The sequence below is a fragment of the Podarcis gaigeae genome (assembly GCF_964106915.1).
Source record: "Podarcis gaigeae genome assembly, chromosome: 15".
NCBI lineage: Eukaryota > Metazoa > Chordata > Lepidosauria > Squamata > Lacertidae > Podarcis > Podarcis gaigeae.
The window spans coordinates 44085396-44100171 of NC_139692.1; the positions used below are offsets into that span (position 1 = coordinate 44085396).

At 51.2% G+C, this 14776-nt stretch overlaps 1 protein-coding gene across 28 annotated transcripts in view; it reads left to right on the top strand.

Annotated features, from left to right (window-relative positions):
* MYO18A (myosin XVIIIA) overlaps positions 1–14776 on the top strand; it is a 143690-nt gene that overhangs the window by 92748 nt on the left and 36166 nt on the right. For all 28 annotated transcript variants that reach the window (XM_083714954.1, XM_083714966.1, XM_083714957.1 and 25 more), the window contains 7 exons: positions 1893–2021; positions 3787–3930; positions 5932–6021; positions 6539–6658; positions 8084–8195; positions 9039–9166; positions 10519–10673. In XM_083714954.1, the coding sequence (XP_083571080.1) occupies positions 1893–2021; positions 3787–3930; positions 5932–6021; positions 6539–6658; positions 8084–8195; positions 9039–9166; positions 10519–10673 (878 nt within the window). The remainder of the gene's footprint in view (positions 1–1892; positions 2022–3786; positions 3931–5931; positions 6022–6538; positions 6659–8083; positions 8196–9038; positions 9167–10518; positions 10674–14776) is intronic.

Consider the following 14776-nt stretch of genomic DNA (forward strand, 5'->3'; position numbering starts at 1 on the left):
TGTGATGGAGCATGACTTTGTCAGCCTACCCCATGTCCTGGTAACTTCCAGACTAGACTACTGCAACATACTCTATGTGGGGCTGCCCTTGAAGATGACTCGTAAGCTTCAGCTTGTCCAAACTGCAGCAAGCATTTGGCAGTGCCTTTGCCCTCAGAAGCTTGGGTGGTGGTGGCCCAGGCAGAGAGGGCCTTCTCTGTGGCAGCCCCTAAGCTGTGGAGCGCCCTCCTTACAGAGTTGCATCTGGCACCTTCCTTATACAGCTTTTGGCAAATCCTGAATACTCCCCTCTTTCCCCTGGCATTTGACACATGAGGTGCATGTTTTTAGGACTCACCTTATTTGTATGGTTGCAAGTTGCTGTAAATTGTTTTCAGTGTTGTTTTTCATGCTGTAAAAAAACCCAGGACCTTACAGTGAAGGGCGGGTAATAAATAAATAAATGACTGGGCCTAGAAACGTTTATCTTTTTTGCAAACAGAAATGCAGATGGTTGGGAGCTTCATTCTCTGGCTTCCCCCTCTGCAGCCTTCTAGAATATGCACAGACTGGCATGACTTGCCCTTAGGACTGAGCTGTGTGTGGCTGGGTACCTCATTGGACAGGAGCCACCAGTGTCACAGGGCAGAGGACGCAGCTGCTGCAGCGCCGGTTTCTGGGTTGCTTTGGGTTCATTGGAGAGGGGCCTTTCTTCCTCCTGTAACTCGGTCAGAGCCGTGCCACTGCCGGCTGCCTCACCGCTGGCTAATGCGAGGGGACAGACTTGCCCAGCGTGGGAGGGGAGGAGGAAGCGAAGCTGTGTCACAACAATTCAGCACGCTCCGGGAGCCTGTGGATTCAAAGTGAGTGGAGGGTAGGCTTGGCTGAGCTGGGCACATACGTCCCTGCCTTCCTTCCCCACCCCCTTTCGAAAGCTCCAAAGTGAAATTAGCCTCTGGTGCTGCTCAGAGCAGAAGCTGGGCAGCAGCTCGCTGGGCAGTTAGCTGCCAGATCCCCCTCAACAGAACTTGCAGGGTCCGTGGCCACACTCTGCCTCCATGGTCAGAGGCAGTGATGCCTCTGAATACTCAATACTGGTCACTGGGACCCACAGGAGGGGAGAAGTATTCTCCTCTGCCCTCCTGTTGTTGTTTTAAATTATTTGTTGAATTCTTTCAATATACAGTCATTCCTCATGTTACGTCCGCTTCTTGTTACGTTCTGTCAGGTTACGTCCTGCGGCCACCCGGAAGTACCGGAAAGGGTTACTTCTGGGTTTCGCCGCTCGCGCATGCGCAGACGTGCAAAATGACGTCACGCGCATGCGCAGAAGCGGCGAATTGCAACCCGCACGTGCGCAGACACACCGCTGCAGGTTGTGCTCTTTTCATTTGTGAACGGGCCTCCAGAACGGATCCCGTTCGCAACCAGAGGTACCACTGTATAACAACAACATATAGCTATATAATTAAATATCCTACCCTAACCCAGAGCATGGTGTTTAGGCAATGCACACACAATAACAACCCAATAATGTAAGTTCTTTGCCCATGGAAGTTGTGCTTAGATCCTGCTTGTGAGTTTCTCATTAAGGGCATCTGGTTGGCCACTGTGAGAACAGGATGCTGGACCAGATGGGCCCATTGGCCAACAGCCCACCTAGCTCAGCATTGTCTTCCCAAACTGGCAGCAGTGGCTTTCTGGCATTCCAGGCAGTGATCTCTTGCAGCCCGACCTGGAAATGCCACTGGGACTTGAACCTGGGACCTTCTGTGGGCCCAGCAGGTAGCTCTGCCACTGCTGCAGCTCTTCCCTAAAAATAAAGATTCTAGGCCTCATGGTTTTGAATAGAGTGCTTTGAATTAACCTTCCCCCTTTCTCCCTCCATCTTCTCTCCCACCCCCCTCGAAAAGGTGTTTTTCCGGGCAGGGACACTGCCCAAGCTGGAGGAGCAGCGGGATAAGCAGATGAGCAGGAACATCACGCTTTTCCAGGCGGCCTGTCGGGGCTTCCTTGCACGCCAGCACTTCAAGAAGAGAAAGGTATTCTGGGGGTGGGGGCAGGGGGAGCCCTTAGAAGTCCAGGAGGGGGGTGGAGGAAGGGGAATTAGTGTCAGCCTGCCTCCATGTCTCTCTCTCTCTCTCTCTCTCTCTCTCTCTCTCTCTCACACACACACACACACACACACACACACACTCCCCCCATCCTGCTCTTTGCCACCCCTCTTGCGTTTACGTCTCCTGCTGGCGGCCTCCTTGCTTGGCCTAAAATGGGCAGCTGTGCCTCCCACAGGCACTGGGCAGAGGCCCAGGATTGCAAGCTCTGCACAGAGCACAACTGGGAACTCCCCAAGTTTAGGGAAGAGGGATCTTTAATTCTCTAGCAGGTACGGAGTCTCTCTCTCTCTATCTTTTTCTTCCCCTCTCTCTGTATGGGTGCACACGTGCCTTTTTATATCTGCATGTGTATGTTTGTCGGGGGAGATGTCTCTCATGACATTAGGGGGCGGCTGTGAGGGTCCCCTCCATCCCTAGGAGAAGATGAGGAGGGCAGGTTCACCTTCTTCCAGGCATGGGAAGGGAGTCCTGGACGTGGGGAAGGAATCCTGCAGGGGCTCTAGAACAGAGGGGCAGGTTTGTCTCTCTCCGTTGGGTTGGGATGGTGTGGAGCGTAGGAACATCAGAAACTGCCTTATGCTGAATCACAAGCATGTGTTCATTTAGTTCAGGGTTGCCTCCACTGACTGGCAGCAGTAGCTGCCTGGACCTTTATGCAGGAAGGAGGTTCCTAGCCTCGCCCCCCTCCCAGAATATGCTGCCAGGAATTGCACCCGGGGCCTTCTGCATGCAGATAGCTCTACCACTTGGCTGCAGCCCTTCCCCTAAAACAAAACCAAAGATTCCAGTCCTCATGGTTCTGAATAAAGAGCTGATTTAAATGCAAAGTTGCCATAATCATGCGGTCAGCTTCATCTAGCTCAGTGTTTTCTACATTGACTGGCAGCAGCTCGCCAGAGAGTCTTTCCCCCCGGGGTTGAACCAGGGTCCTTCTGCACGCAAAGCAAGCAGCTCCACGACCGAGCTTTCCTGTTTTGCTTTGGGGTGGGCGGGGGAGCTCTTTGCAGCGGCAGGGCGGGCAGAGGCCGTTAGCGTGCAGATTAAAGAGCTGTGTCAGCTCCTCCGCTTATTACCGAGTGCATAAACGAGACGGCCAAGCGGGCCCAATGTTTTCGGCAAGATTAGGCTTTATGGCCAGGGTTGGGGGGGTGGCTGCTTTGCCAGCGGGAAACAGTAATAAAGGAGACGGAATGATGACTAATTTTAAGATGGGAAAGCGTAACTCCCTTTCTTGCCTGCAGATTCTCTTCTCTCCCTCTCTGACTCTCCCCAACATGTAGTCTCGCAGAAGAGTTCAGGAACACCCCCACATGCACCCTCGCCTTAGGCTTTCAATTTGTTTTGTATTTTATTGCACCTCTTTCTCCAAGGAGCTCTAGGTGGCATACGCGGTTCTCCCCACTCCTCCTTTAATCCCCACAACAAGCCTGTGAGGTAGGCGAGGTTGAGAGAGGCAGGACCTGGCCCAAGGTCACACCCAGTGGCCAAGTGGGGATTTGAACTCTGGTCTCCCAGGTGCTAGTCTGATGCTTTAACCACTGCACCGCACTGACCCACAGGCCAAGGCCTCCCATTGGGGAAGTGTGTGTGTGTGGGGGGGGGGTTCGCTCCTGTTTCCAGGAGGGTTTTCTTGACCCGGTGTCCTCCTCTTCCTCCTCCTCTTCTTTCCCCCCCACCCCAAATGATGCAGATCCAAGACCTGGCCATCCGCTGTGTGCAGAAGAACATCAAGAAGAACAAAGGAGTGAAGAACTGGCCTTGGTGGAAACTCTTCACCACCGTCAGGCCTCTCATTGAAGTTCAGCTCACAGAGGACCAGATCAGGGGCAAAGATGTGCGTACGGTCTCTGGGCTGGATGGGGAAAGTGGGGGGAGGGGCAGCCTTATCCTGAGTCAGGTGATTGGTCCACCTGGCTTAGTGTTGCCTACACTGACTGGCAGAAGCTCTCCAAGCTTTCAGGGAGGTCTGTTATTGTTATTACATTTATTTTCCCCCTTGCCTCCAAGGGGCTTATCGTCTGGCATTGTGTCTACATGCAAGACTTGGCTTTTGACAACAACAGCGGGTGGACAAGCGTTTTTAGTCCATTCTCCGGATCCATTTTTTAGCAGGTGGGCAGGGCCACCCGCCTGTTGGTCACTTGGCATCGCATGATGCCCGCTGATTCAAATTTCAAGCCTGGGAGCGAGCCCAGGCTTATCTCTGATCTTGGCGCTGTCCAGCACTGAGATCACTGATAAGCTTCTCCTGCTGCCGCTGCCTTTTACCATCAAAGGAAACAGAGGTTAATCTCCAATCTTAGCCCTGTGTTGTTTAGCTCCAAGTGTTGCGTCTAATGCTACTCCTACTCAGAGTAGACCTGAAGGTAATAGACACAGCTAAAGCTCATTACTTGCAGTGGGTCTACTCTGAGTAGAGCTCAGTTGGCTACAAGCCTAGATTGGAGAGAAGAAACCCCCTTACCTCTAATATTGGCACATAGCACTACGGTCAGGGAAAATGGTTCTCTGCACCTGACATCCTGTGACGTCAAGTGATTGACAGGTGGGTGTGCCCGGAATGACCTCTTGGGCCAAATTCAGAGGCTTGGAGGTTCCCCAACCCTGACCTGTTTAGTAGCAATTATCTTACCTGCCAAAAGTGGGCAGAACACCAGAAGCGTCTGTGGTCTTCCCTACTTGCCAGGTATTTAACTGGAGGGTCATTGCAGCAGGGACTTCTTTTCTCAACTCCACATTAGAGCAGCTAAAACAGGGCTCAGCAAACCCTTTCAGCAGGGGGCCGGTCCACTGTCCCTCAGACCTTGTGGGGGGGGCGGACTATATTTTGGGAGATGCATTTTAAATAAAAGCACACATTCTACTCATGTAAAAACATGCTGATTCCCGGACCATCCATGGGTCGGATTTAGAAGGCGATTGGGCCAGATCTGGCCCCCAGGCCTTAGTTTGCCTACCCATGAGCTAAAACATCACTAAATAGTGTGCAAGCTTCTGACTCCTCCTCCAGAACTCTTTAAAAAAAAATTATTAAAGTTTTAAAGGTTACAAAAAGAAAAAGTAAAAAGAGCATATTAAACAAAAACAAAACAACACATCACAATAAGGGGAAAAAAAGAAAACAGAAAAAGAAAATCCATTAAAAAACACAGTGAATCTTCCCATAACTTATCTTTCATTTGCTTGTTTCCTTGACCTCCTCATACCTCCCTTTTTTGTATTCTAGTTCGGTCTTCCTCCAGAACTCTTAATCCCAGGCTAGTTAGTAAACAAATCAAAGGAGCCAGGTGAGGAAGGAAGTTGTCTGGTGGTGAAGCCATCATCTTGCGTCTTGTAAGAGCCTTGAGGGAGGAGGTAGCAGACTCAGATGAGGCTTAGATGGTGCAGGGCAGGTTTCAGGTTGCCTCGAGGCCTTTTGGGAAGGAGAAACACACAGCGGCTCATTTCCCTGTCTGGAGATTAAAAAAAAAGTGTCCTGTTGCTCAGGTCTGTCTGTATCCTTGGATGAAATACATGGGCTTCCCAGGGTCTTTCCCACACTTGCTCCCTGATCCTTTTTAATTGAGGTCCTTCTGCATGCCGTTCTGTTTTAAATTTATTTTAATTGTTCCGCCACTTGTGTGTTTGCCTCCCTGGACTTAGTTGGGAGGGCAGGTGGGATATAAATTCAAACAATACTTCTGAAGATGGTCATAATAACAGTCATGGATCCAAGCAGGTCTTTCTCTCTTGACTAACGCTGCGGCTCCAAATCCCAAGGCAGGGACTCTTGGGATTTGGTCGCTGCTGCTGCTTGACAGCCTTTGGCCTGACCTTGCCTTTGCCTTCTGAACAGGAGGAAATCCAGCAGCTGAAGAGCCGGCTGGAGAAGGTGGAGAAGGAGAGGAACGAACTGCGACTCAGCAGCGACCGCCTGGAGAGCAAGGTGAGGTGGTTCCCGGGACACCCCAGCTCTCGCCTCTTAAATGTGCCTTCAGTTCCAGCCCCGGAAGCCTGTGCTAGGAGCTGCATGGAAACAGGGTGTAGGGCAGGAGGGTCCAGGATCCTTAGAGCCAAGTCAGGAGCTGCACGCAGCAACCCAGGACTTAGTGCAGCAGGATCCAGCCTTTGCAGACACACCTTTAACCCAGACAGGCGGCCGGAGAGCCATTTCTTTGTTGGTTTGTTTATATTTGTAGGGTGGTGGTGATGGGGGTCCTGCTGCTGCTGTGACCTACTTTAGATCAGGTCACATCCCAGCGGGGATGGTGGGGGGGAAGAAATTCAAATAATTTTACAGTTCAAAGTGAACCTATCTAATCCAAATTTTCCGGTGTTGGTCTCCAGCCAAGGAATGTGCACTAGAAAGGCATAAACTAGTGTAAAGTGTCCATAAAAGGGGCACATATTATTGAAAGTAGTGTGAAAAATCCCATCCCTGCCACTTACTTCCCCACCTCTAGATCTCGGAGCTGAGCTCAGAACTGACCGACGAGAGGAACACGGGAGAATCCGCTTCCCAGCTCCTGGACGCTGAGACAGCAGAGCGGCTGCGAGCAGAGAAGGACATGAAGGATCTGCAGGTCAGCCAAGTGGGGCAGAACCCAGGACACTTTGCAGGAGGTGGGGCAGGGTTAAGCAAGTGCCCCTCAGTCCCAACCCAACCTAGCCACCCCAAAGAAAGACTCTATGGTTGTCATTCAGCTTCCTGTGCCATATCAGTTGGGTTCCTGCGTGGCACTAAAGCCGCATTCACACCATGCATTTAAGTCAATATCATGCTACTTTAAACAGTCTTGGCTTCCTCCCAAAGAATTTGGGGAAGTATAGTTTGTTAAGGGTGCTGAGAGTTGTTAGGAGACCCCCTCTTCCCTTTCCCAGAACTACATTTCCCAGAGTTCCCCGTGAAGAAGCATTGGTTGTTAAGCCATCTGGGAATTGTAGCTCTGAGAAGGGAGTGGAGGGTGTTCTAATAACTCTCAGCACCCTCAATAAACTACAGCTCCCAGAATTCTTTGGGTGAAGCCATGACCGTTTAAAGTGGTATGATAGGGCTTTAAATGTATATTGGGTGGGTGAGGCCTAATTCTATGAGCACATGTCTCCCTGCCCTTTGACAGAAGTTTCCAAAGCTTGTTTCCGGAGATGATGATAATGTACTTTCCCAAAGGGATAATTTAATAATAAAAGAGCCATCCTAAACAGCATAGAAATGGCTTTACAAATCTGACAGAATAAACAAAATAAAACACAGAGGACTTTGCTTAGCCCCCCCCCCCCAAAGAGATCAGGTCAGCCTTCTTCTGAATGCTGCTTCTAGGTTTGGTTCTGCTTGACGTTTCTCCTACCTCTGGAAAGCGGTGGTGCTCCTGAGCGCACAGGAGATTTGAGTGTTTGACCTCTGCACAGGGGAGGTCCCTGAGGTTGCATTGGGTGAACGCAGACATAGCAATAATAAATAGGAAACAATTCCCCACAAGAAAGCAGCCTTGGGCTTCTGCCTGCTTGCTGAAGCTGCCAGGCTCCAGCTGCTGCAAACTCCCACCGTGTCCCCCCAAAGTATCTGAAGCCCACTTTGCAGTAACGCAGAACAGGGCTGTCAGTGCAGCTGACTCCCTTCTGGGGAACAGGATCCATGTCGAGACACGACAGGCGCCCACAATCTGAACTCTCCAGAAGCCATTGCAGGCATTTTTGCTCCGACAAGCTTTCTCAGCTGGATGTCTCTCTGCCTTAAGGTGTTCACTTTGTTCCCCTTTAAAAACTATTTTTAGCTATTTTTTATTATAAACATTTGTGAATTGCCTTAGCATGGATGTAAAAGGCAGTTGAATAATGCAATAATAATGTTCGGGGTCCGTCTGACTTCAGCCCTGCCTTTGGCCACCTGTCCTCCTCCTGCACAGTAGGATCTCAGCAGGATCTGCCCCGCTGGTGAAGTGGGGTCAGGGGAGCGTCCTTGCCGCCTCTTGTGTGTTCTGAAGTGGCTTGCCTCTTCCGCCTTCCAGGCCAAGTATGATGCTCTTAAGAAGCAGATGGACTCCATGGAGATGGAGGTGATGGAGGCCCGTCTCATCCGTGCCGCTGAGCTCAACGGCGAGATGGACGACGACGACTCAGGTGGGCCCACCCTAAAAAACATTCACATTCCCTGCTCCTTGTCTTGGCTGTGTCCAGCTCCCCCATTCTCCAGTCCTTCCTTCCTTCCTTCCTTCCTTCCTTCCTTCCTTCCATTTGAATTTATATACCGCCCTATACCCGCTGGTCTCAGGGCGGTTTACAGAATAAAATCAGAATATAAAACCACAGAATACATAATCCTATTTGGCAGTAGACTGAATAATGCAAAGCAGACAGATTTCAGATAGCTCAACCTTTGGTCTCTTACGTTACTAAGTCCTTACTAAGTTAAGTTACTAGTCCTCATGGTTTGGAGAGGCTGGTCTGGAAACGTAAGTGTTTAGATCCGACAGATTAATAGAGGACAATGCTGTCAGAGGTGACTTGCCATGATGGCTCTGTACTGTCACCTCCATCAGAGGCATTATGCCTCTGAATGCCAGTCGCAGGGGGACAGAGTGATTTTGCGCTCGGGTCATGCTCATAGCTGTCAACTTTTCTCTTTTCTTGCAAGGAATCCTATTCTGAACAAGGGAATTTCCCTTAAAAAAAGGGAAACGTTAACAGCTATGGTCCTGCTGGTGAGCTTCCCCTTGGGACATCTGGTTGGCCACTGTGAGAACTAGACTAGAGGATCCATTGGCCTGATCCAGCCAGACTCATCTTATGTCCGTACGTTTTCATTTCTGAACCCAATCCATCTACCACCAAGTTCTTGCTCCACAAAGTGAAACCTGTGGTCGCCTGTGTCTGCGGCCTCAGGGATAAGGACGAGTTTTTTCTCTCCCAGCTCATCCTTGGCCGCCTAACCTCTGTTCCATTTCTGCCTCCTTCTCCTTGCAGGTGGCGAGTGGCGCCTGAAGTACGAGCGCGCCGTCCGCGAGATCGATTTCACCAAGAAGCGTCTGCAGCAGGAGTTTGAGGACAAGCTGGAGGTGGAGCAGCAGGGCAAGAGGCAGCTGGAGCGACGGGTCAGTTTTCTCTCTCTTTCACAGTCACCTGGCCTCTCCTTCTCCTCCATCTCCCTTCAGCACACCTTGATGCGCTGGGCACCGGGCAGCCTTTTCCTCTGTGCTGCCAAAGCACATCCCCCTCTCTCAATTTCCCAGGATGCCTTCCTCTTCCCACCCTTTTCTGCCACAACTCGTGACTGATTGGCTGGAGTTGCGTGCTCTTGCAAGGTCCTTTCTTAAGTTGTCTGTTTCATTTAAAAGCACCCTCCACTGTTTTGCTTTGCCGCCTCTGCTTTTATGGGCATGGTGTGTTGGCTGCTGGCACAGTGTAGCAACAGCTGCCGTTGCACAACGAGTCCCACAACCTTCCCTTCTTTCCTCCTAAAATGGGGGGGGGGGTGATTTCTGGCCAGACTTGGGCACCACGTAGGGAGGAAGGAAACAGCCTGACCATTGCATTGCTATCTTAATTCTCCTGGGAACAGTTTGCTCTGTAAGCACACTGGGAGATCCACTTGCTCTCTGGTAATGGCACATATTAAATCTTTTGTGAGAGAGAAAGTGAGAGAGAGAGAGAGAGAGAGAGAGAGAGAGAGAGAGAGAGAGAGAGATTGGAACGGAGAGGGTTGGGGGATTGTGTGGGGAGGGGCAGAAATTTGGACTAGGCCAATCATCCAGTACCCTCCAAGCGCACAAATGGCTATGCCCTGCCTCTATGGCTGGCTGGCTGGCTGGCTGGCTGGCTTTCTTTCTTTCTTTCTTTCTTTCTTTCTTTCTTTCTTTCTTTATTAATTATGCATATACTGCCCTGTACCCGCAGGTCTTGAGGCGGTTCACAGAATAAAATCAGAATATAAAACCACAAAATACATAATCAAAATAAAAACAACAACCCAATAACCCCCCCCAATAAAACCCACCCACATTTTAAAAGGGCATAGGAGGCAGCAATGCGCCTGGATACCCCTTGATGGAAGCTGCAGGAGTGGGAGAGAGCTCTTGTGCCTGGGTCCTGCTTGCTGGCATCCCATAAAGGGCACCTGATCAGCCCATCTGATCAGCCAGCGTGAAAACAGGATACTGGACGAGATGGGTCTTCTTTGGCTTGGCTCAGCAGCCAGTCTCTTCTTAAGGAGATCTGTTGTGATAGCAGAGCCTCCATGCCCAGGCACAGTCTACCTCGGAATACGAGCTGATGGGGAACAGCAACTGGAGAGGGGCTGTTGCGCTCAGGCCCTGCTTGTGGACTTCCTTTTGGGGCATCTGGTTGGCCATTGTGAGAAAGGGGCACTGGACTGGATGGGCCATTGGCCTGACTCAGCAGCCAGGCTTTTCTCCCAGGTCCTCTGACGGCCCTCTTCCCTTCACAGCTGACCGACTTGCAAGCGGACAGCGAGGAGAGCCAGCGTGCCCTGCAGACGCTGAAGAAGAAGTGCCAGCGGCTGACGGCCGAGCTGCAGGACACCAAGCTGCACTTGGAAGGCCAGCAAGGCCGCAATCACGAGCTGGAGAAGAAACAGCGCAGGTGAGAGAGGCTGGTGACAGCGAGGGCCTTGAGCCAGTCGCCGGGTAGGAGTGGGAAGAGCTCTGCCTTGTGAGGGAGGCTTACCAGATCCCCAAGGCCTGCCGACTGCAGCTGGGTGCGAAAGAGCAGCCCACTGGTGCTGGTGGCCGTTGCAGAACGGTGCCAATTCCCTGTTGCACCTTCCCAGCTGCAGACTGTGGAAACCTCCATGTGCAAAGTACAGATCTATTCTTAGCACAAATCAGGAATTCCAACAGGTGCTTTTTAGGGAAGGGGCTTTGGGTGTGGGAGGCCTCTTTCTGCTGTTGCTGTGGCTTTGGAATGCTTCTCGCATCCGTCACAATGACACTCAAAACAGCATGCAGTGCAGGGGAGGAGAGTCCCAAGGGGGTCTCCCCGCTCCAGGCACTGACTGGGCCCAGACCTTCAGCAAGATGGCGTCATCATCTGACCTGAGAAGGTGTCCAGGGACCTATGGTGAAGCAATCTGGGAGTCAGAAACCCGTGTCTCATCTACTTCAGATCATTTTGTTTGTTTGTTCTCCAAGGAGCTCAGGGTGGTGTACACACTTCTCCCCCTCCCCATTTTAGTCTCCCAACAACCTTGTGAAGTAGGCTAGGCTGAGAGATAGTGACTGGCCCAAAGTCAACCAGTGGGGTTTACGCCCAAGGGAAGATTTGAACCCTGGTCCCCCAGGTCCTGGTTCAGGATTCTAACCACTGCACCACATTGCCTCTTCCACCCAGCTGATCTGCCGATAGAGCCCAGTCGACTTTCTGCTCAGTCTGGTTTTGTAGGAACAAATTTCTGACGTCCCCTTGTAGCATAGCTGTCCCCGTTTCCCTTTTCTAAAGGGAAATTCCCTTATTCCAAATAGGATTCCTCACAAGAAAAGGGAAAAGTTGACAGCTATGCCTTGTAGCACCTGCCTCAGGGTGTGTTGGTGGGAGCACAGCTCAACAATGCAGCCCGTGGTCCAGTCCTAGGTCCATTCACCCCCGCCCAGTGCTGTGTAATTTTAATTATTGGGTGGAATTCAGCATTGTGCTAATTTGACCGTCAAGAAGAAGAAGAACCTGCTGGATCAGGCCTGTGGCCCACCTAGTCCCGTATCTTGTCCTCCAGTGGCTAACCAGATGCCTGTGGGAAACCTTCAAACAGGAGCTGAGCATCAGAGCGATCTCCCTGTGGTTTCTAGCATCTGGTGGTCAGAAGCATTGCTGCCCACCCAGCCATGGAGGCAGAGCAGAGCCATATCCTGGCTAGTAACCTTCAATGGCCCTCATCTCCTCCACGAAATGGTCTAAGCCTCTTTTAAAGCTGTCCTCTAAGTTGGTGGCCATCGCCGCCTCCTTTGCAAGTGAGTTCCACAGTTTAACTACCGCTCCTTCCCCAGGAGAACCTCCACCCCCAGGAGTCCCATCGCAGAGTGTCCCTTCCTGTGCGAAAGATGCCACCTGTGTCTCTGTGGGTGCTACTGCCTTGCCCCTGTGCATTGCAGAGGTTCACCTAACTTTCCTCTCCCCACCAATCTGCATCTCATTTCACTGCTCAACTTTGTTGGGGCAGAATGGCCAGAGAAGGCAGCCTGTGTGTGTCCCTCCCCCCCCCCCCCCCCCGCTGCTGCTGTTTGCTGCAAATCCAGGTAGTGCCATCTGATGATGAGCAATTAAGGAACTGAGAAGTTGTCTGGAGAGCCGTTAGCATCAGAGCCTGGACTGCGCCCTCCATCCTTCTCCCCCCCCCGCCCCGCCCTCTCCTTTCCTCGCCATCTCCTCTCCCATTACGAGACTCCGCTCGCTTTTTTTTTCCTCCTAAGGAAAAAAATGTTATTAAGCAGTGGAGACGCTTTCATCTCATTATGGTAATGATCACACGGCAGAAAGAGAGAGGAAGAAAAGAGAGAGACCCAGCGAGTGAGAGAATCAACCTAATTAATTTCAATTTCCGAAGAGCAGAGCCCGCGTTAATGCCGCTATTTATTACTCGGCGCAGAGAAGAATGGGGATTAGTTGACTGGACGTTTAACATGGGTCACTAAATAAATGGGCGGGCGACACTGATGTTTCACCACGGAGCCAAGGATGGAAATTGGAGAGGAGTTTGCGCCAGCTCCGCTGTGGCTTTCTCCCGCCCTCAAGAGAGGGTCCTTGAGGCCTCCGGTGATGTAGGGCAGGACCCCTGGGTGGCTCCAGTCAGTGCGGTTCACACACCCCATGGGGTTCATCTGGAGCCCCAGATACCAGTCATTTGAGTTTGGCTAGCTCTGTTGCACAGCTGACAGAAGAAATAAAAAGAGTTCTGCTGCCTCAGGCCAAGGCTCCATGTCATCCAGCATTCTGGGTTCCAGCTGTGGCTAGCCCTGGAAAGCCCACAAGTGGGGCAGGAGAGGCAACAGGCCTTCTCTTGGTCTTTGCCTCCAGCATCTATCGTGATGCTGCTTTTTGTTTTAAGGCCACATCTAGCCCAAGTTACCCTGTGTTATCTTCACAACAACCCTATAAGGTTGTTAGCTGGGGACAGTCTCTCTCCCTCTCCCTCTCTGGCTGGGCAGGGATTTGAACTCAGGGCTTCCCTGATTTGATCTGTAACTTTGCTGCGCCACCCATAAACATCAGAAGAGTCCTGCTGGATGAGGCCAAAGGGGGCCCCATCTAGCCCGGCATCCTGGGGTCTGCTAGATTTCCCAGGGGGGAGCCAGAAAGCGAGACCTGAGCACAACAGCGCCTTCCCCACTTGAGATTCCCAGCGGAAATATTGCTTCCAAGAGCACAGCCATTGTGGCTAGTATCCAGAACAAGATGCTCGGCTAGCTGGGCCCCAGACCCAGCAGGAACTCTGAACGCTGTGTGTGCATGTGCCTGCTTGGTAGCCCTCCTTTCCTGTGCAGGCTTTCATCTTCATTGACTTTTCTGCTCGCTGTTTCTCTCTGCCAGCAAGCCCTTAACCCCACCTTCCCACACACCTTGCATCCTCCACACCTCTCTTAATTTCCCCCCCAGCTCCCCGACAATAACAGGCAGGATCTTTCGATTAGCAATTCAGGGAAGGCACCGGGGGGGGGGGGATTCTCTGCAATTTGCTCCCTGCTTTGCGGCTCTTCTGGTGGAAATTAAAGGCTTGTAAACAGAGGAGTTGAGAGGCCCCCAGCTGAGAGCAGGTTTAAAGCAGGGGGGGTGAGGCTCTTGGCAGGGGACCCAGCTAGCGGGTGGCAGGCGGGTGGCAGGCGGAAGCTTCAAGAGGGAGGGAGGGGGGCGGGAAGGAGGCAAAACGAGTTCTCCATGGCTGTGCCAGGGCTCTGTGTGCGCAGCTATCGAGGCTGCAGGTTGATTTCAAAACAGCGAGGTGGGAGCAGGCTTTCCTCCAGAACCACCCGTCCGTCAGGTCTTCCGCCGTGCGATCAGTTCAATAGCAAGTGCAGAATTCAGCTTTTGTGAGGAAACCCTTTAATTTCCCCCTGTTTTCTTTTCATTGAGCTAACATCATTAGCAACACACACACATACCAGGCTGGTACAATAAAAGTAAAAGTTTGAGTATGCTTTTAAACATGGGATAAAATAAAACCCATTAGTGCTACCGGTGGGATGAATCTTAGAGAGCAATAATAGCACATATTATTGAATCAACCAAATCCATTGATAAGCAGAGGGAGGCGATGGACCGTGTTCTTCCTTATTGACATATGTAATAAAAAGAAAGCAAACCTCTGCAATTTTTATTTTTTAAAAACATTTCCCCCTGGAAGTGCATAGCTTGTGGGTTGAGCTTTATCTAATAAAGCAAGTTCCCACATCAGAAATAAATACTGGCCTTGTTCAGATCTCTTCAGAAACAAGCCATTGTGGTTCTAATACCCATCAAAAATGGAAGTATTAGCAGTTCATTAAAAACAACTTTTTAAAAAGCAAAATTCTTGCTTTTCTGGCTGCTGGGATAAGATCAGGTGCATGTGAGCAGCTCTCAAACCAACGTTCTCAGTTTATGGTTTGGGCCAGAACAAGCTTCTTTCGGCAGGGGCCCTAATTCAAGGACAGACGCCGTCATGCTCCCGATTTAAGAACATAAGAAGGGCCTGCTGGATCAGGCCGGTGGCCCATCTA